Source organism: Podarcis vaucheri (assembly GCF_965113315.1).
Source record: "Podarcis vaucheri genome assembly, chromosome: 12".
NCBI classification, from domain to species: Eukaryota; Metazoa; Chordata; class Lepidosauria; order Squamata; family Lacertidae; genus Podarcis; species Podarcis vaucheri.
In genome coordinates, this window is record NC_138750.1 from 21,959,243 (window position 1) to 21,981,369 (window position 22,127).

Consider the following 22,127-nt stretch of genomic DNA (forward strand, 5'->3'; position numbering starts at 1 on the left):
GGGGAAGGAAGAGAAGGGAAATAAAAGATCAGGCTGAATTCAAATTAAAGGCTAGGCGGAATAGCTCTGTCTATAGAAAGGGGCTTAAAGTTCCACCTCTGGAAAACTCCCCTCATTGGGCCGCAATATCTGCACATTAACTTAGAGAGCCTGAGGAAGACAAGCAAGCCTGTATGTGCCCGTTTCCCTGGGTCCTAGGACCATGATTCCATGGGATTCCAGGATCCAAGGAACCCTGTACATATTGGCTTCCCTACCTCAAATGTCCACCTCTTACGCAGCTGGCATAGGCAGGACACTTAGGAGCTGTACATCAGCCTTTCTGAGCAATGCAAGAAGCGGCGATTCTCTTTGCAGATCTTGATGCAGTGGACAGTGTCTGGGAAAGGAGGCAGTGGCGTGGAGACAAGTCCAGAAATATTTAGAAGAGTCCCATGTTCTGATTTCCTGGTTGTTTGAAAACATCCCAACTGCATGCAACACGTTAGGGCACATTCCTGCTAACCCCACTGTGAGGGCCTGGGAATCGGATTCAGAGGCTGAACCTGAGGAATCCCAGCCTGCACAGGAGTCCCTGCCTCCAGGACCAGCTGAGCCGGGGCTGGGGCTTGAACCTGAAGGGCCCTCACCTGTGCTGGATCCTCAGGTGCAGGCACCAGCTGAGTCTGCTCTGGCCCCTGAGGCGATGGAGGACCCATTGCCTGCAGGTGCTCCACTCTCAGCCCCGTCAGGGGAAGCTGAGGTTGCCTCTGGGTCCGGTAACCCTCCAGCCTCTCCTGAGGTGCAGAGGCTCAGGGCAGAGAGGCGGAGGGAACTAAGTTCCTGGAGGAGGAGTGCTCACCTGCAGGCCAGGAGAGGTGAGTTACCTGTGGACCAGGGCCGCCCTATGCCTCGGGGCAGATAAAAGCCAGCCAGCCCCAGTCCCAGGTTGCAGGAGCAACATTGTTGGTAACCTGTTCCTGCTGGCACCCTGTCCTGCTCTTCTGCCAGACTTCCTGACCACACCTGACTCCTTGCCTTGGACTCTACTTCAGCCTTGACGGACAGCCTCCATACCACATCCTCGACCTTGGACTGGACTCGGATCACGCCGCATGGTAACCCGCCGGGACCAGCACACCCACTCTATACAAATGACACAGATCAAACACTGCCCCTCTGTTATGTGAGGGCATGTGCCTGTATAGACAAAATGAAAGCTGGTGCTGATGTTGCCCTCTGGTTCTATTGGAACCAAGAAACACAGCTAGTATAGTAAAGGAAATCTGTCTGGTACTTGGCTATGAGCTCCACAGCTTGCAATGGCAGGACGACAGTTAACAGCCAGTAAGTCATGCCATCTCTGCTCAGCAAAGCAAAAACTCTATGGATTTGCAGGCATGCTGCTGTGCCGCCACAATAACCATGTTTTGGAATACTGATCTGAAAAAAACAGGAGAGTTTATGGTGGGTTCCATGCTGAACTGTTTCTGCACGGTCCACCCAATGTCACAATCAAATTGCCAGTTAATCCATTACAGTGATACCTCGGGTTAAGAACTTAATTCATTCTGGAGGTCCGTTCTTAACCTGAAACTGTTCTTAATCTGAGGTACCACTTTAGCTAATGGGGCCTCCCGCTGCCCCATCAGTCCTGAGTCTCTTCCCACTGTCCTCCCCCCCAAAAAAAAATTTCTCTGGGAGTTACCTGCAACATGAGGAAGCCTGTCTGTACACTCTGGGGTGTGGGGAACTTTAGGGGAAGGCAAGTATCTCCACTAGAAATGGTGAAGGAATTCAATTCAGTACTCATTTGAAGGCAAACTTGTCAAATTTGCCCTTTCCAAAATATTATGAAAACAGTGTCATCCTTTGAAATCCTCACTTCTCCCAATTTTGCAATGCAGTTCCTCAGTCAAGTAATATGTACAAAAATGGAGATACTAGGGTAGTGTGCAGAAAGATATGTATATATTAGTGCAAATAACATAAAAAGAGACTTTGGGGAAAAATGAAAAGCAAATTGTGCATATTAGGAAAAAATGCATATAATAATGTGTATATTAGGATAAATTTGCACTAAAATAACTGATGGGTTTTATTGAGGCCTTTAAAAACAACAACAAATAAACCATTGTGGGAATGTGCAGAACTAAACTAAAGGATGGAAAAATGAGAATCAGAGAGAAAGTGAAATTGACAAATTCATCCATTTCTAATCTCTACACAGAAGGAAGCCTTCTTGCTCTCTCTCTGTGATTGTGTGTGTGTGTGTTTTAAACCCTCTGATGCTGCATGATTCTCTGGGGAGGTTTGAAAGAACAGCTAGTTATTGGATTTCCTTCCCTCTTCTCAGCAACATGATCGGTTTCCCTTGATACTTTAAGTTAAAGCTTAATGCCAATTGGAGAGGGTTGGGAGAGAGGCAAAAGATTACAGAAAGACTGGCACACACACTCACTCATAGCACTAAGCAGTCACAATGTGTTCTTATCATTACATATTTTGCCCAATTCTGTGAAATTGTACAAATAATTTTTTTATAAGATAAAGCTGGACAGTGGCAGGATTTTTCAGGATGAAAACCACCCTATTAATTGTACACTGCCTTGATATTTTGTATGATTTAGTGGTTTATAGATATTCTTATAAATAAAATAAATTCTATACCACAGCCATTCTAGACTCCTCCACCCTCTCTCATATTAACATGCACACGCACACACATCAGGCAGACCTTGGTTCAACAAATTAGCCTGTATTTACATGGTTCAAAGTTAAGCTTTTATTTGGTTTTAAATTAAAAAAATAAATTTCATTATTAAAGAGTGGAATGGGTCTAAACTAATGTTTACGTATTAGTTTTACTTGGTTGAGAATACCACCAGAGAAACAATAAAGGTGTACTGTTATCACCCAAACAGAAATCTTTTTGTTAGAAAGTTTTGACAGTGGTATAATTCAGCTTAATTGGGGGGGGGGAGTCTTACAGGTTTACAACGAATGTTAGAAGTAAACACCTGGCGTCCGTGCTATGCACATCTAATTTCCACCTTGTAGTCAATCACTACACTATACGACAGTGCTTATGTCATCTGCTTCCTCTGGTTTCTTTTGCCTGCTTGGCAGGGATTTCAAGTACTCGAGGTGCCTGCGAGCATCCTCTTGATTTTGCCGCACATAGTAAACGACGTAGGATATCACCATGGTGAACCAGCCAAACATGGTGACCAGCATAGCATAATCAGTAGTCTTTTTAGGGAGGTTGCAGAGGTCAGCGTCAGCAGCGTTGAGGAATGGCCTCCCGGCGTGTTCATCGATTTCCGAAGTCTTACAGATGATGCTGTTGGCCGTTTCGTGGTTGGAGGCCATGCTCCTCAAGACCTGCTGCAGAGTACAATCACAGTGCCAGGGATTGTTTGCGATCCTAGCCCTGGCCTTTAAGTTGTTGAACGCGTTTTTGTGGACACTTTTAATCCGGTTGTCCGACAAGTCCAACATCTGCAAGGTTTCGGCCACCCCTTTGAAGGAGTGTTCGTCTATGAATTCGATGATGTTTTTGGACAAGTTGAGGACTTTCAACTGGTGCAAGTCCTTGAAGATTTCGTTGGGGATGGAGGTGATCTGATTGGAGTCCAGGTAAAGGAGGACAGTTTCAGGAGGCAGGTCTCGGGGTATTTCCTTGAGGTTTGCATTGCTGCAGCTGACATTCAAACCTCCAGAATGGGAACAAAGGCAACCTTTGGGGCACATACTGGCAGAATGAAAACACAGTATCATAAGGACAAAGCTTTGTAAGAGCAGACACATGGAGAGGGAGCGAGTTAACCACAGGTCTACCAGATGCATGCTGGGATGTCAGCATAATCACACAGCCACTTCTCATTTACCCAACAGTGGTGGCAAAGGGTCTCAGGCACAAAACGCCAATCTCATCCTCTTCGGCGACGTTGCCCAAGAATGTGTTAATGCACGGGCTTCCTCATGGTCGGTCTTCTTTTCGAAAGAACATCCCTGGAAAATCAAAACAAAAGAACAACAACCACCAATCAGACTAGAAAAGACACTCATTTCAACAAGGCACAAATGCAATTTACGGTGCAATCCTTGGCATGTCTACTCAGGAGTAATCCCCAATGAGGTTCAGTGGGACTTATTCCCAGGTACATTGCTGTACTCCAACTCCCATCATCTGCAGTGTTCAGGCATGATGGGAGTCCAACACACCTAAAGAGTTCTAAGTTCCCCATCCCTGATGAATAGGAATATAGTCTTAATTGAAAAATTCAATGGGATAGTCTATTATTTTATTAACGCACAGTGCCAACGTGAGTTTCATATGTATTTCCTTCAGAGTACAGACGTCATCCCATCTAATATTACCATTCTTGAGGGACATTGTTTTTCCCCCTTTTCTTTTTTTTAAAAAACAGAGGTTTTCTAGAACAATAGTAATAAAACTTAATTACTTTCTTCCTTTTACAGTAGCAGACACATTAATAAGATTTACAGTGGGTCTCCAACAGCAGTAACAAATTAGGCAAGCATTTTTGTGGTTAATGGCCTTGCAACAAAGTATTCCGTATAGCTTTCAATTCAAATAAAACTATTTAAAGGAGGGCACATTCTTACAAGAAGAATGCACTCCTTTTCAAAGCAAACCAAAATATTGCTGGATTTCATGGCACAAATACAAGCTTTCTTGCCCAGTTTCCTTTTTCTTCAGAATATTTCAATCTACCTGCATGATAAAGAATTTTGCTACATGTTTGTGGCAGCGACACTGGAAATAAAATATCTTAAACAATAATATATTTTATTTTAAATTATCACTAGCACTATAACAGAAATGATGGAATACACTCCACTGTAATAATTAAAATGCTCTCTACAATTTTACAGTATCTAAGTGTAACAATGAAAGCAAATGAATGTATTTTTGTCTTTGAACTCTCTGAAGAAAAGTGAAAATATTCAAATAGTTTCCCCTTAATTAAATTTGAACAGAACAGGAGAGCAGACAGTGAAATGTTAACATACAAGATTTTGCGACACAATTGCTTTATTGTCCTTTAAGTGTGAACTACAGTCCAGTTTTATAAATCAAAGCAGGTTCTTTATATACAGACATTTTCTTTTATGCAGAAGCTGAGAGATTTGCCCACCTTCCAAGCTATATTTACATATAAATTATTCTTATTTTATACACAAAGGGAAGTTACTGCTAATTGAATTCCTAGAATGTAAGCTGTGTGAATCATCTTCAATTTTGATTCCTAAATTTGGGGATAATTTACATATCATCTGTTCTCTTAATTAAGGACTAGGTGCAGTATACTGGATATAAAGTGAGGGACAAGCAAATGAGAAATCTCTAAGAACCCTAATTTAGCTCTAGATATTGTGAATTTTGGTAACTCCCAACATTTTAGTCTTTGCTTCCCATCTGTAAAATGGGAACAATAATGACCCAACTTAAAGAGCAATTATAGAAGAAGAGAAATGGAACAAACCCCCAACTTGCACACCTAAAATGCTATATAATATGGAGGTATTAGCAATTTGATTTTCCCCCAAAATGAAGGTGTTGCAAGGTAAAGCATTTCTATTCTGAAATCCCTGCTACAATATAAGTTAGTAGAAGGCCATTTTTAAATAAATACCAACCATGCACAACTTAGTTTTGTGGAAGCACCTCAACAGAAAAACCATGAGTTTTGTGTGTGTGTGTTTTGGCATCTGACTGCTTTTCTTTTTAATTAAAAAAAAATCAAGGAGAGGTAACATTTATTTGTTTAGGCATTTAATTAGTGTTTAATATTTCAAAAATCTCTAAATGGTGTACAGTCAAACAAACAAACAAACACACACACACACACACAAACAAACAAACAAACAAACAAACAGAATATCATTAAAACACTAAAAAACCCAAGCCCCTATAACCTAAAACCAGTAAACCAGTAATATAAAAGCAAATAAAACAAAAATTCAGAGAAAACATGTAAAAAAATTTCCAGTCTTACGGGTTGGAGAAAGCTTGGGCAAAAAGACAAATCTTCCCAACACGTCTGAACATGGAGCTCCAAATCACATGCAGTTTGGCCCCAAGAATGTAATCCTTGAGCTTCTATTGTTTCCAACCATAAGTCCATAGTCAACTAGATGTCACAAAAGAATGACTCTATACTTCAGGAAGCCATTGCCTTGAGGGACTCAACTCATTCCAATACTGAAGGTTCCATGTGGGCGTTTCAGTGGTGTAATCACTGTCTCAAAATTTCACAAAGTACATGTTGTGGCTATAAATTCATAGATGTAGGTTATCATGCAGACACAGATGGGCTCATATTAGCGATTGTCCATCTGAATTCAGGTGCAGAAATTTCAGAATCTCATCAGTAGGGCTTAAACAAATCTTGGTATTGAATGGGTTTTGTTCTGTTTTCTGCATATTGAATCCTAGTACTAGTTTGGAACAACTGCATGAGAGCTTTTATGGAATACAGCGGTACCTTGGTTTACGGACTTAATCTGTTCTGGAAGTCCGTTCTTAAACCGAAACCGTTCTTAAACTGAGGCGCGCTTTCCCCAATGAGGCCTCCTGCAGCCTTCTTCCGTTATTTAGTCTGAGGTAAAGTCCACAAACCGGGACACTACTTCTGGTTTTGTGGAGTTCATAAACCGAATAGTTTGTAAACAGGCCTGTTCTTAAACCGAGGTACCACTGTATCAGATAGTGCAGGATATAAATGTGATAGATCTTGGCTTATCCCAATTTATGTCACATGGTTTTTCTAAGATAGGAAAACCACAAGGAAGCAGCCCTGAGCTCCTTGGAGTGATGCTGAGATACTGCTAGGGCTCAGCCAAAACAGACCACCCAACATAAGAAGATAGGAAAAAGCCTGATGGATCAGGATCCAGAATCCTGTTCTTATAGTAGCCAACCAGACGCCTTTAAGCAAGACCTGGCCACAACAGTGGTCTCCCCACTTGTGATTCCCAGCATCTGATATTCAGAGGTTGAACATCAGAGGTGGAACACAGCCAACGATATCTTTCTTCTCTGCAAGTTTGTCTAATTCTGTTTTAAAGTTGGTGGCCATTACTACATTTTGTGGGAGAACATTGCATAGTTAAACTATGCACTGTGTGAAGTGGTACTTACTTTTGCCGAACCTGAACTCTGCAACATTCAGATTCGTTGGATGGCTCTGAGTTCTAGTATTATGGGCGTGGGTGTGTGGGTGTTTCTATCCACTTCCTCCACATCGTGCAAGACTGTATACACCTGTGTTATGTTGTTGTTGTTTAGTCGTGTCCGACTCTTCGTGACCCCATGGACCAGGGCACACCAGGCACTCCTGTCTTCCACTGCCTCCCGCAATTTGGTCAAACTCATGTTGGTAGCTTCAAGAACACTATCCAACCATCTCATCCTCTGTCGTCCCCTTCTCCTTGTGCCCTGTGTCATGCCCCTCCTTAATTGCATTCTTGGTAAACTAGAAAGGCCCAATGCTGCAACATTTCTTCACAGGGGAAATGTCACCACTATGACTAAGACTGAAAAGTTGGGGACTCTTTTCAGCGGTTGGGGTATGGGAGCAGAGATCAAGTACGAGCATACATTTACCATTGGTGCCATTCACACTTCTCACTACACTTCTACTCAGAAGACACCAGTGAGATCAGGAAGCACTGCTTTTACCCTTAACTCAGATCTGCCTTCATGACAATGACATGCATCAATTAGGAGCACAATTGTTTTTCCACCAGGTAGCAGTGGCAGTGGAAAAGGTGAGGGGGGGGGGAATTGTGTGAAACCATTTTTATGACTTCCCCATATGACTTCCTCTCAACTATTTTGAGCTGAAAATTCATGTCCGTCAAAGTTTTGGCTCAGCTGAGCTCTAAAATATTTTTACAAATACGACAAAGAACAACATAAATAAAATTAACAGGGATGTATGCATGGGGGGCTGAATTTAAACTATTGGTTCTCATATTTAAAAAAAACCCCATAGTTCTGAGTTTTGGGAAGTAGCTGCTATGCCATCTAAATAATCTTTTCAAAAATTCAAGCTGGGGTTGAGGAAATTCAGAGACATAGTGTGTAATAAAAGAAATCTGAAGAACCTGCCAACTTATCGTAGCTTTGATGTTTTGGTGAGAAGCCTTGGAAGGTTGCCAGGTAGCCTCCTATCTGATGATATCCTCATAGGGTGCTGTTTTTTTTCTGACAAAGAGGTAGAAAGAGATCTTGCTGAATGAATCACATGGTGCCATCTCATATCTTATGGGCGAGAGGTCTTGGGGACAAAAAGAAAGAAAATGATTGTAGAAAAGGTTGCGCAAAAATGTTTATTTAATGTTAAAAAACTACTCTTCTCTTCCTTCTAATTTCGTAATATGGAACTTATCATAGCAATCAAGCCAAACAAAATTCGACTGCGCCTTATCCCTGTTGCTAATAATGATGATGGTAAAGGAGGTGATGGGGTGGAACAGTTCTAAATATTTTTAGAGTGAGGAAATGTGGAAGGATGAATACCCCGGCAGACAAATCACAAGCAATGAAAACTGATTTTGATGAACAAAATGTATAGTGCTAGTCCATAACATATCTCTAAGCAACGAGAGGTTTCTAGTGGGGAATCTTAAGTGAAATGCAAATTTTGGCAGTGACTTTCCAGAACTGGATAGTAAGAGAAAACAGCCTTGAAAGGGATACTGAAAATAGCAAGTTGAATGCTGAGGAAACTAAGGGTGCATTTACAATGTGCGTTTGCAAATTTTCAACAATGAAGCAAAATATTTCTTTAGCTCTGTGAGGAGTAAATTCACTTTTAAACAGAGTTCTTATGATTTGATTCTGGCATTCATACATTAAGCATTACATAACGAAACAGGGGTAAAACTGTTGTCGTACCGAGAACAATAATTTATCCATTCTTGTACCCCAGTTTCATCTCTTAGGTGAACTTTTTGGGGAGGGGTAAAAAAAGGAAAAGTATATGGAGATCTTGAACTTCATTGCAAGACTTCCTTGCAAAAGATTTGTAAGACCTAGAATCTTATGAATTCATCTCATGTGATGATTTTCTATTTCCATAATTCAGGAATATCTCAAGAATATGTCCTAAGCTAAAAACCTGACAATAACCTTTTAAAGAAAGCTTTCTATAAAGTCTTTAAAAAGTTTACCAAAGTCATAGTTCTCCTCACTTAAAAACAACATTTCAAAGGCATCAAACCTTAAGCCTTTAGTAACCAGGCATCAAGGATTCTGAATTACCCCTATAGTTTTTCCAAATCAGTTCCATTATAAACAGCAGAAGCTGGCTGAGGAACATGCACAGGCAACCCATTAATCATCATCTGCTACATTTAGCAACAATCCACAATACTATATAAACCCATAAACTCACGACCAAGGAGCCATATACTTCTCTGAACATTTCTACACTTGTACCTGTATCTTCCTGAATGGTCTGTCTTAACACAAAGTGAGGAGTTATCCTGATAGGATAAAAGCAGTGCTTTTATGCTGCTGCTGCTGCTGCTGCTGCTGCTGCTGCTATTGTTGTTTTATTTAAAAAAAAATCCCTCACTGTAGAGACAGTTAAAGGGCTCCTGTTGTTTTCTTAACCATGCATTTCAAAAACCCTAAAGAAATTTCAAAAAAACCCTAAAGATAATGAAAAGAACTAAAGCCAGCCAATCATAAAATGATATATGAAGAATGTACTAGAAAAGAGACAATGTTGGCAACTGTGGCCAGCAAGGAAGTTGCAGAGGTGGGCAAAATACTGGCCAGGTTGCATACAGGCGAATGGGTAAAAGGGTAATTTGTACTTCAAAACACAAGTGGTAAACTGAAAAAAATATTACAAGTTCTGTAAGTCACTATAAAAGCCCTAGGCCGTATTTTGACCCAGGGAGCATTGTCTCACAAAGTGGTTGCCACTTCTGCAGATGGCAACGGACATTTGTGTTCATAGAATTGTAAAGCTACAAGGGACCACTAGGGTTATCTTGTCCGTGTCCTGCAATGCAGCAATCTTTTGCCCAACATGGGGCTTGAAGAACATAACATGATGGAAACACACTCTTCTGCAAACTAGCACACACACATACATGTGTTTGTGTGTAAATACATGCATGAATACAACCACAAACACTCATCCAGTTGCTATCTAGCTCTTACATGTATCTTCAGAATTCAAGGAGGCTTACTCACAGGTAAGGAAGTACAGAAATGCAGTCTAAAATAACAACTCCGAGTTAAAACTGAACAAATCTGCTACCTATAGGTCTATCCTGCTAAGGCAACCAATTGCTTTTTGTGGAAACATATAATATAATATAAATATAAAATTTGTGTGTATGTATTAAAGGAGAAAACATTGTTATGTAGTAACTCCATGACTGAAAAATGCAAACAGAGAAAGAACATTAAGGGACTGGGGAAAATCATTAAGAATGTTATTACTTATTACATCCCTAGTTAAAGGTATCACTGCTAAAGTGATTAAGACAACTAAATTGGAATGTTTTGTTTTATTAAAGAACATCACCAGAAGTCACTTGAATGAAGATAATCTATGCAGGCATGAGAGCAGATCATGTTGTTAAAAGGAACAATAAAATCAAATGAGACAAATGCTCTAAAACAAAAGAGGACCAGATAATATATTCGAGACTTATATTCAGTGCTTTTTTGGGGGGAGGGGACGCAGGGGCACGCATTCCCCTAAACATTTTGTGAATCTAAGTTTGGCCTCCTTGAGGGGCAGTATTTCAATATGACTAGGAAAATGAGAGTACCCCTAAACATTTTTAAAGAAAAAAAGGACTGAATATTGCATCTTTAAGAAGTGTGGCAATAGGAACATAGATAGTCACCATCTAGACACAATGTTGAACACTTCTAAAATTGTAAAGAAAAGCAGAAAGGCTAAACCACCAACAAGTACAATTAGGAATGCAATATTTCAAGCCACCGTAATAGTCCCTGGCAAAACGTAACTTAGAAGGATGCAATTATAAGATTTGTAGCCATTGTCTAAGGCAGGAGATGACAAGAGAGACCATTGCTGCCTTGGCATACAAATCTCCACAGGAAGTATCTGGAACTGAACAGCTAGTAACAATCACAGCCATGCAATTAAATCCAATACCCTCTTAGGAAGCAAACTGCAAAACAAACAACCACAGAAGATATAATTTCAGAAAAGGGAATAATAAAAGAATGGTATGTGGTCCCCAATTACCAGTTAGAAAGCAGCTAATAGGAGAGGTAACACACATACAAACTGTATAGAGACCAGTTAAGAACACCAAAATGGAGGCTTGGGGAGAATGCATGGCCCTAATTCATTTATTTAATTTTTAAATAGATAATCCATTCTACTTTGGGGAGTGCTTTGCAGTATTTTGAAAAACTGCAAAGCAAGTTTTTCATTTACACAAAATAAATAAATAAATCTTGAATCAGTTTACAAAGGATTTGTGCTTGACGTCTCAGCTTGGAACCCTTAGATATTTGGAAGAAATTCAAAACCAACAATTCAGAACCTAAACTGGTGCATTCTAGTAAATTCTCATTCAAACACACCCACCCAGGCACACACCTCAGTTAATGATCAAAAGAGGAAAAATTCCGGAAGTGTATTGCACTGTACTGTGTGCTCATAGCAGGGAAAGCAGGGAAGTCCCTCCTTCCTGGGACGCTGGTACATTTTTATGTTTGTTTAGTTTGTTTGTGCATAATAAAAATGACATACATACACACACAAGCAGTGAAGCAGAAACGCACTGAAGCAGGGCTGCTGCCTTGCTCCTGAGACTGAGGGGTCCTGGAGTCCCGCGGCATTGGCGTGCACCTATGACATCAGCACACTGTGTGGTAGGCGTGTGTGGCCACCGCAAAACTTTGCGGGCCCTTTCACCGTAAACATTGGGGGTGCCTATACTTGGCGGCTACGCACTGAAGCAAAGCCAAGGAAGGGCTATCCTGAGGCTTAATGGTATAGTGCAGGGGTCAGCAAACTTTTTCAGCAGGGGGCCAGTCCACTGTCCTTCAGACCTTGTGGGGGCCAGACTATATTTTAAAAAACATATATGAATGAATTCCTATTCCCCACAAATAAACCAGAGATGCACTTAAAATAAAACCACACATTCTACTCATGTAAAAACACGCTAATTCCTGGACCATCTGGAGACCAAATTTAGAAGGCGATTGGGCCGTAGCCTTAGTTTACCTACCCATGGTATAGTAGAACCTCGGGTTTTTTAACTTAATCCGTTCCAGAAGACCATTTGGCTTCTGGAAAGTTTGAAAACTGAGGATCAATGGGTTGGCTGCAAAGTCAATGGGGGGCAAAATGAAAAATGAAAATAATTTGAAAACCGGAGCAGTTCGGGAGTCAAAACGTTTCAAAATGGAGGCGTGAGGGAACCAAGGTTTGACTGTAGCATTTTTGTATCTTGCTGAAGAGCCAACCGGCAGAAGATCAGGAAAGCAGCCAAGATTTAATTCCTTCTGTTATAGAATGGGAGTTATCCCCTTCACTTTTGCCATTCTTTGGTGGTAAGTTTTACCACCCTGCTACTGCATGAACTGCTTGTAGCTCTTATTTCATCATGGTCTTTTAAGAATATCAAGAGATGGTGGCCGTGCTGGTGGCTCGGGGCCATTGGTGCTCTGGCACAATAAACTGCGGTGCAGAAACAAAGGGAGCTATACAGAGCTGTACTTGGGGATGCTACTTGCCTGGAACTGCCCTTGTTGCATGGGGAAAGAGGCATAAGATTATGGAATACTTGGCCTTACAAAGTCTTAATACTTAGGCCTTGCTAACTCCAAGTGTGGTGTAGTGGTAAAGAGTGGTGGACTCGTAATCTGGTGAACTGGGTTCGCTTCCCCGCTCCTCCACATGCAGCTGCTGGGTGACCTTGGGCCAGTCACACTTCTTTGAAGTCTCTCAGCCCCTCTCATCTCACAGAGTGTTTGTTGTGGGGGAGGAAGGGAAAGGAGAATGTTAGCCGCTTTGAGACTCCTTAGGGTAGTGATAAAGCGGGATATCAAATCCAAACTCTTCTTCAAACTCTTCTTCCAAATTGTAGAATACAGCTGAACCACACATAGTAGTAGTAGTAGTAGTAGTAGTAGTAGTAGTAGTAGTAAATAATAATAATAATAATAATAATAATAATAATAATAATAATAATAATAATAATAATTTATTTCTACCCTGCTCATCTGGCTGGGTTTCCCCAACCATTCTGGGAGGCTTCCAACAAAAGATTAAAAATACATTAAAACATCAGTTATTAAAAACTTCCCTAAACAGGGCTGCCTTCAGATCTCTTCTAAATGTCAGATAGTGGTTTATTTCTTTGACATCTGATGGGAGGGCATTCCACAGGGCGGGCGCCACTACCGAGAAGGCCCTCTGCCTGGTGACTAAGAGGGCCTTTGTCCCCATGCATGGTCCTTTAAGACACAGTGTGGGAGTTCACAAATTGCAATGCTCATCAGACTGGCTCTTGGGACATTTGCATGGTTAATTTTGTATCATGAAAGGAATCCATGCTGTTCTTCCACTGTGGTCCACAGTTCAGCCTAAGCTTCTTTTTAAACGCTACTGATATGTATGCATATAATATATTTAACATTCTATATTTAAAGAAACAAAAATCTAAGATGGAACCTCTGTACAAAGCAAGATGAACCACGGTATCAAGTGCATTTATGAAAAACAGGAACAATATGAACTATTAAGTATTTTATTGTTACCAATGGAAAAAACCAACTATGTTTACTGAGTTGTTATTCGGCTACCATTTACCAGGGAGAAATAATTAGAATTGTAATGGTCTGTGAGCACACACATAAGAGTAATAAAAGGGCTCTATTTCATGTACAACAAGAGTGCTAGAGGCTATTTAATGGTTGGCATAATTTGGGAAAGCTGAATCCATGTAATCAGGTTCATCAAAAGCTGAATTTCCAACTTCACTGCCAGATACCCAGCTTTTTAATTGCTATCAAGGTGCCAGTTCCACTTCCTAACCTTGTAAATTTTGTTTCCGATAACATTACACCAAAGACACAACTTAAAAAATAAAAAAGGAAATAATCATTAAGGCAAATGGCTAATCAAACACACACACACACACACACACACACACACACACACACACCTCTCTAAAGGTATAAAAAAAAGTCTTCAGGAGATGTCTGAAGGTGGAGAGTGAAGAATCCTGCTGAATTATTATTTATTTTGCATTTCTTAGTTGCTTTATCCCGCCCAGGCCAACTCAAAGCAACTTACAACCAACCAACAAGACCACACACTTCCCCCACAGATACATCAAAACCAGGAGGAAAAAGAAATACATTAAAAACATCCCACCTACTTCTAAAAGGCCACAGATAGTTAAAGGCCAAGGCCTGGTGTGGCGTTTGCCCATTCCTTGTGATTAGGTTTGTACAGGGGGATGGAAATGGTTAATGTAGATTGACCAGTGAGAAAGCTCAGAGGTGGAGCCCACCTGGTTTTGAGGCTCAGCCCAGGGGTTTACCAGGGGGAGATAGAGGCAGTAAAAGTTGAACATAGTGGTTGTGACAGTAGAGTGAGAGACAGGGATAGAACTGAGAGAGAAGAGTGTGACAGTGTGAGATAGCGCCACATCTAGTTAAGGGCGTGCATTTGAGAACCCGTTCTGAACATATTTAAAACTTGTTTGTTCTTCAATAAACATTAATCTTTGTTGTTGACTTTACCACCTGACTGAGACTCAGTATTTCACCTGGTTGGGGGCAGCGGAAGAATAAAGCAGTGGTGTACAGGTCAATAGTCCATGAAACGACCAGGGGCTCTGTACAAACGCCACACCTGGTTATAGAGGAAAGTTTTTGCTTAGCACCTAAAGATATATAACGATGGCGCCAGGTGAGCCTCCCTGGGGGAAAGCATTCCATAAATGGGGAGCCACCATGGAAAAGTCCCCGTTCTTGTGTTGCCGCCCTCTTGTGGAGGGGGAACCCAAAGAACGGCCTCCAATGAAGACCGTAGTGTTCAAATCTCCAATGGAAGAGTCTTCCATGCTACTGGGAACTAGTGCTGGGCGATGTACTGATACATCGTCAAAAAGCAGTTTGAATAATTTTCAGCACGGTGATAAATCGTGAATCACGATGTGTGTGTGTGTGTGCTATGCAAAAAATTGTGATGTGGGGAAACTGTGAAGCCAATCATCACTTCTCTCATGACACCTGCCGCCCCTGTTGCTCTGTACTATAAAATAACAGTTCTCTTAATATATTAAAGGTAAGTAGAAACTTATCAGTTTTAAATAGTAACAGTCGCCAGGACATTGCCCCATTTGCCTCTATGCAGTTACATCCTTATTTCAGACTTTCTGATATATCGGTACCGTGGCACCTTTGTTGTCGAATAGCCTGGCTCCCGAACAAAGCGACTCCAAAACGCTGCAAACCCGGAAGTGAGTGTTCTGGTTTGCAAATGTTCTTTGGAAGCTAAATGTCTGACGCGGCTTCCGATTGAGTGCAGGCAGCTCCTGCAGCCAATCGGAAACCGCACCTTGGTTTTCAAACGATTCCGGGAGCCAAAGGGACTCCTGGAATGGATTAAGTTTGACAACCAAGGTACCACTGTATATTGTGATATTCAGCTGGTTCGACATCATGATGTTGAAAACCAGACATCACTCAGCCCTACTGGCAACACTAAATGTTTGACTCCTGGTTGAGGCCAGTCTGGCTTCTGTAACGCAAAAGGACAACTAAGATAGTGCAATGCATCGTAAACTAGAACTTTAACAAGAAGGGTTCACGCTTCCCTCCTTCTTCGTATGCTGTGCAAAGGGATGTTAGTGTCTTGCTAGCATGCTAGTGCCTCAGTTCTGAGTGGCACCTGGCAACGCACAGAGTGCCATCAATTCCTAATGAATGACCAAAACACCTTGAAGGACGGAACACTAATGGAATAGGAGAAAATAATTTTTAGAAGTGAACAGCAGATTAGGCAGAAAGAAAGAAGTTCAAAAGATCACTGATTCAATGAATAATAGAGATGTCATCATTGAACAGTAAGCCTCACCTTCAAATTATGTAATACCACTGTTATCTAATGAAATAGCCCCTGGTACCCACAGAGCCTAGGGCTTGCCGATCAGAAGGTTGGCGGTTCGAATCCCCGCAACGGGGTGAGCTCCCATTGCTCAGTCCCTGCTCCTGCCAACCTAGCAGTTCGAAAGCACAAAAGTGCAAGTAGATAAATAGGTACTGCTCTGGTGGGAAGGTAAACGGCGTTTCCGTGCGCTGCTCTGGTTTGCTAGAAGCGGCTTAGTCATGCTGGCCACATGACCCGGAAGCTGTACGCTGGCTCCCTCAGCCAGTAAAGCGAGATGAGCGCTGCAACCCTAGAGTCAGTCACGACTGGACCTAATGGTCAGGGGTCCCTTTACCTTTACCTTTTTACCCCTGGTATCAGGAGTTACATTTAGAAAGGAGACTTGTGGACTCTGGGGAATCTGCTGGGTTGTCTTCTGTAAATTCTTCTTTACTTACAATGGTTTTTCCTAGCGTCTGAAAGAGCTAATGGCCAGATAGAGTTAAGGACCTCACACTATGAACCGTTGACTCTTAACAATTATGGAATTATAAAATGCTAAGGAGAGCCACATGAACATTTATAGCCATAATTATGCTATGATTTCACAGTCATTGAATGCATTGCTCCTTATTCCAGATTAAAGACTTACTTAATTATACTCTGTGTGTAAGTGAATCAGCACTCTCCAATTGATGGGTGTACGACATGCTAAAAATGAATTTAACTCTGCTTTCCCACCTCTTGAGTCAAAATTATTGAGTAAATATTACTTCATGGTTTGACTGTGCAAGTGCCCCCAACCCTCGCATTCTAAAGAATTGGAACGAGGCAGGAAGTAGCCTCTTTCCTTCAACATGTTTTGTCCTTCAAAGTGCCAATTAAATAAAAATAAGTAGATTTAAGTGAAAGCCTGAATTTTATATAAGAAACAGCCATTAAAAATAATGAACAGCCTTAAAGGAAAGCATTCCAGATCACAAAAGGACTTTTTGAAAATTAATTGCTATTCAGTTTCTAAAAGTTCAGAATTTATGCCATTCAATTTCTTTGCCTCCTTTTTCTTCTTCTTCTATCCTGTCCTTCCCTTACACACTTAGAAACAGAATTAAAGATAAATATATCATGATCCTGACCTTACCCTGAATTCAAGAAATGTGGGTTCTGAATGTTGAATATAATGATCTCTAGACTCTCTGTTCAGACTTTATTTTCATGGCATATTCCTAACACACATTAAGAAGACCAGGAATCATGTCCATTGGCCTCTCCTTTTGTATGTCCTTGGCCCCACTGCCAGTGTAAGGGTATTTTGAGCCCAAAGGTGTCATGGACTTGAAGATGCTCGAACTCAGGATGAAAGGGAGAAATGTGCTAAGAGGAAGGCACGTTTGGCAAACACTCACTGTGATCAACTCCTGCCCGGAAACCTATGTCCCCACTGTGGAAGGATGTGTGGATCCAGAACTGGCCTCCACAGTCACTTACGGACTCACTGTTAAGACCGTGTTCATGGAAGACAATCTTACTCGGCTACGAGTGATCGTCAAAGAAGAAGATTTTGAGCTCTATGAGTACCTGCCACCTACTTTACTCATAAAAATAACACTCCAAACATGCTCAGAGGAAACACACTTTCTGCTTATCCCACATGCCCCACCTCACACTAAGCTGAGGAAGGTCTAGGAGGAGCCCCCATAAAGCCTCAGAAGGAGTGGGTCTATCCAGGGCCGTCTTTAGCATATGCACCGCTGGGTTGCAAAGATCCACCCAGTGCCCCCAAATTTAGTTTAGCCGCCTCCAGATTTTTTTAGTTGTTGAGGTTTTTTGGGGAGGGGGAAGCCAAAGTTGTTGACCATTTTGGGAGGAGGAAGATCGCTCACCTGCAACGACGACAGTGGAAATAACTCCTTTTGTTTCCTGACTCATTGGGAATATTTGACGCTACGGAGTAACAGAGTGACGGAGGAGGGGAGTGGGGACTTTCAATCCATTGCTTTTCACTGCCATCGATTGAGAGGGACTGGTATACAGTAGGTATACATCTGGCACCCCCCAGAATACATTTGGTGCCCCCCAGAATTCGGCGTCCAGGTGCACCACACCCCTTGCACCCCCAGGTAAAGACGGCCCTGGGTCTATGCCACTGGTCTACAACATTTGGTTGATGATTTTGAGGAAATTTTGGTGCTTCATCAATATTAGGGGATGATTAGCTGCTTGTGCTTAAAATGGTGCCCCTTCAGAGTTTGTCCGGCCCCACAAACCTCTGTGTGTGACAGAGCTCCTCAGACATGTCTGCTCTAGTCACTGTTAGAGTCCGACAGTGGCTGTTTGCGGAAACGCCTCCAACAAAGAAGTTCCTTAACGGAAACACGTCTCCTGGACTCACGACGTGACAGCTTCCGACGAAGCATGGGTCTCCCTGCAATTGCTTCTGACACCTCCCCACTATTTTCACTGGACGTGTCTCTCACCCCTTTCTCCCCCCTGCTTCCTGCCTGCGCTGCTGCATCTCTCTCAGTATCCCTGAGATCCTCCTCCAGAGACCCCGCGCTCCCCCTGCTGGTCCCTGCTTTGGCTGTTGAGTCTCTCCCAGTCTCTGGGAGCCCTATCACCTCCTTTCCCTCTGAGGTCAGTTCCCTGACATCCACCTCCCCTCCAGGGCCCCCTTCCCCCCCGCCCCCTCCCTCTCCTCTGGGCGGTGAGGAGCTGAAACCCCGAAACGAATCCTCTTCATCTTCCGACGTCTCGAACATCTCCCTCCATCGGTCTTTGTTCCGACTCGCTGAATCCTCCTCCACCTCGGAATCAGAGAACCCCTCCAACTCCTCTTCTTCGTCTGTGGTGGCGAAGTATTCCCTCCGGAACCTCGCCACTGGCTGGGGTTTTCGAGGGAATCTCTGATGAAAAGTTTCAATTAGAACCTCGTCATCTACATCCTCTGCCCTGACCCAGGTGTTTTCCGACTCCGGTTCCCCTTCCCACATTACCAAATACTCTACTTGCTCTCCTTTCCACCTGGAATCTAGGATCTCCGCTGCATGGTAGCTGTGTTCTTTTTCCTCCATCGCTGGTCCCCTATTGACCCTCCCCTCTCTGTCCCCTATATACGGTGACAGCAACGATCTGTGGAACACTGGGTGCAACTTCATGTGGTTCGGTAACCGGAGTCTGAAAGCCACTGGGTTGACCTGTTGCGTGACTTCAAATGGGCCCAGTCTTTTGGGTCTTAACTTCTTACAACCTCCTTTAAATGGTAAGCCTTGGGTGGACAGCCACACCTGGTCTCCCACCCTAAGGCTTTCCCCTTCCCTTCTGGTTTTGTCTGCCTGCCTCTTATATTCCTCCTTCGCCCGGTTTAAATTAAGTTGGAGTTGGCGATGGATCGCTTCCATTTCTTCAACGAACTGTTCTGCTGCTGGAACGCTCCAGTTCTCCCCCTCCCCCCCTGGGAAGGCTCGGGGATGACACCCGTGATTGGCCAAAAAAGGGCTCATTCCCGTGGACACGTTCTCTGCATTGTTGTAAGCAAATTCTGCCAACGCCAGCTTCTCCACCCAATCATTCTCTCTGTCATTAACATAACACCTCAAATATTGCTGGAGGACACCATTAGCTCTTTCCGCCTGCCCGTTGGTTTCTGGATGACGGGCAGTAGAGAAATTAACCTCTACATGCAGTAAGCTCATGAGCTTCCTCCAGAACCTGGAAGTAAATTGTTTCCCTCGGTCCGAAACCACCCTCAAGGGGGCGCCATGCAACCTAAACACATTTTCCACAAACAATTTGGCGGTTTCTTCTGCTGTGACCGCATGTGAGCAGGCTATAAAGTGTGCCATCTTGGTTAACAGATCTACCACCACCATAATGGCTGTTTTCCCTTTGGACCTGGGCAGATCAGTCATAAAATCTATTGCCACTGCCTCCCACGGTCTTTCCGGCGTGGGTAGTGGTTCTAATAAACCTGCCGGTGCCCGCCTCTCCCCCTTGGCTCGTTGGCAACGGTCACACCCTCTCACATATTCACGCACATCTTCCCTGACCTTGGGCCACCAGAATTCCCTGGTAACCAGCCACATGGTTTTGTGTTGCCCAAAATGCCCTGCTGTGGGGTTATCGTGCAGTTGCTTGAGTACCTTTTCCCTCAATTCCCCTTCAGGTATGTATAACGCTCCCTTGTAGTACAACGCCCCATTTCTCTCCTCAAAACCCCCGGGTTTGTCTCCCTCCCTCCTAAGACTCCTGAGTTTGTCCTGGGCGTATACATCCTGCCCCGTTCCCTCTACCAGTTCCCTTTGCCCCACCAATGCCGCCCCACACACCCAGCGGTCCTCGGGAATGACATGGGTCTCTTCGGGTACACCCTCTCCCTCCAAATATTCAGGTTTGCGTGAGAGAGCGTCCGCCCTAACGTTCTCCGGGCCTGGTACGTAACAAATCTCAAAGTTAAATTTGGAGAACTCCTGGGCCCATCTCAACTGCCGTTGGTTGAGCACTCGCGCAGTTCTCCAATACTCTAGATTCTTATGGTCCGTGCACACTTGCACCTTCTGTTGTGCACCAATTAGTAGGTGCCTCCATCTCCGGAAGGCCTCATAAATTGCAAGAAGTTCCCGGTCGTACACCGTGTAGTTCCTCTCAGACTTGTTCAGCTTCCGCGAAAAGAAGGCACACGGTCGCCACTCCGACCCCTCCTTCCCCGGCTGCAGAAGAAGCACCGCCCCTATGGCTCGGTCCGACGCGTCTGTTTCGACCCTCAGCTTTTTGTAAATCCACATGTAGAAGTTGTTCGCCAGAGGCGAAGGCCCTTTTCAGTTCCTCAAACGCTCGCTCCGCCTCCCCCGTCCAAACAAACTTCTTTTTGCTGCTGAGACAGTCCGTGATGGGCGCCGTCAGGTGGGCGAAGTTGCGGATGAACTTACGATAAAAGTTTCCAAACCCTAGGAACCTCTGCACATCCTTCTTGGTCTTGGGTGTTTTCCATTCCAGCACCGCTTGAACCTTGCCGGGGTCCATGGCCAACCCTTTGTCTGACAAGCGGTACCCCAGGAATTCCACCTCCTTGGTATGAAACTGACACTTCTCCAGTTTCACCCACAGTCGGTTGGCTTGCAGCCTGCTCAACACTTCTCTGACGTCTCTCACATGTTGCTCCTCATTCTCCGAATACACCAACACGTCATCTAAGAAGGCCACGCAATTCTTGTAGAGCAAAGGCCCCAGTACGTGGTTCATGAAAGCTTGAAAACACGCGGAGCCTGTTTGTAATCCAAAAGGCATAACTAAGTATTCAAATGCCCCCAAAGGGGTGAACATGGTGGTCTTCCATTCATCCCCTTTCCTTATACGTATCAGGTTGTACGCCCCCCTTAGGTCCAGCTTTGTAAAAATCTTTCCCTTCCGCACCCTGGTCAAAATATCATCAATCCTGGGCATAGGAAAAGCCGCCGGCTCTGTCACTGCATTTAGGGCCCGAAAGTCACATACCAGCCTCGGCTTGTCCGTGTTTTTTTTGTCCACAAAAAACACTGGGCTACCCCCCGCTGCCTTGGACTCTCTGATGAAGCCCCTCTTCAGGTTCTTGTCAATGAACGCTCGCAACTCCTGCATTTCCCTGTCTGACATGGCATACAACTTGCCTACAGGAAGCTGTGCTCCAGGGAGTAAATTGATCTGGCAATCAAAGGGTCTATGCGGAGGTAGTTGGTCAGCTTCCTTCTCGCTGAACACGTCGCTGAGATCAGCATACTGTGGTGGCACCTTCCCCTTCTCCACTACTTCAGTCCCTGCCAGGGTGGCTTGGGCGCCTGCTGACCCCTTTTCCCCCCTGCAGTGTTCTAAGCAATGTGCGGAACCGAAGGAAACCACTCTTTGATGCCAGCCCACCAGCGGATCATGTAGGGCTAGCCAGCTCATTCCCAAAATAATGGGAGCACCTCCCAAGGTGGCCACATTAAACGCTATCAGTTCTGTGTGCCTTGCCACCCTCATTATCAT

At 43.5% G+C, this 22,127-nt stretch overlaps 1 protein-coding gene across 5 annotated transcripts in view; it reads right to left on the minus strand.

Annotated features, from left to right (window-relative positions):
• Positions 1–2,740: 2,740 nt before the first annotated feature.
• Positions 2,741–22,127, minus strand: part of LRRC3B (leucine rich repeat containing 3B) — a 69,636-nt gene continuing 50,249 nt past the window's right edge. For 2 of the 5 annotated variants that reach the window (XM_082193549.1, XM_082193548.1), the window contains exons 2-3: positions 8,119–8,291; positions 2,741–3,993 (exon numbers count right to left, since the gene is read on the minus strand). In XM_082193549.1, the coding sequence (XP_082049675.1) occupies positions 3,052–3,828 (777 nt within the window). In that variant the 5' untranslated portion in view covers positions 3,829–3,993; positions 8,119–8,291 and the 3' untranslated portion in view covers positions 2,741–3,051. The remainder of the gene's footprint in view (positions 3,994–8,118; positions 8,292–22,127) is intronic. The other 3 variants (XM_082193552.1, XM_082193551.1, XM_082193550.1) reach the window with 2 other exon arrangements.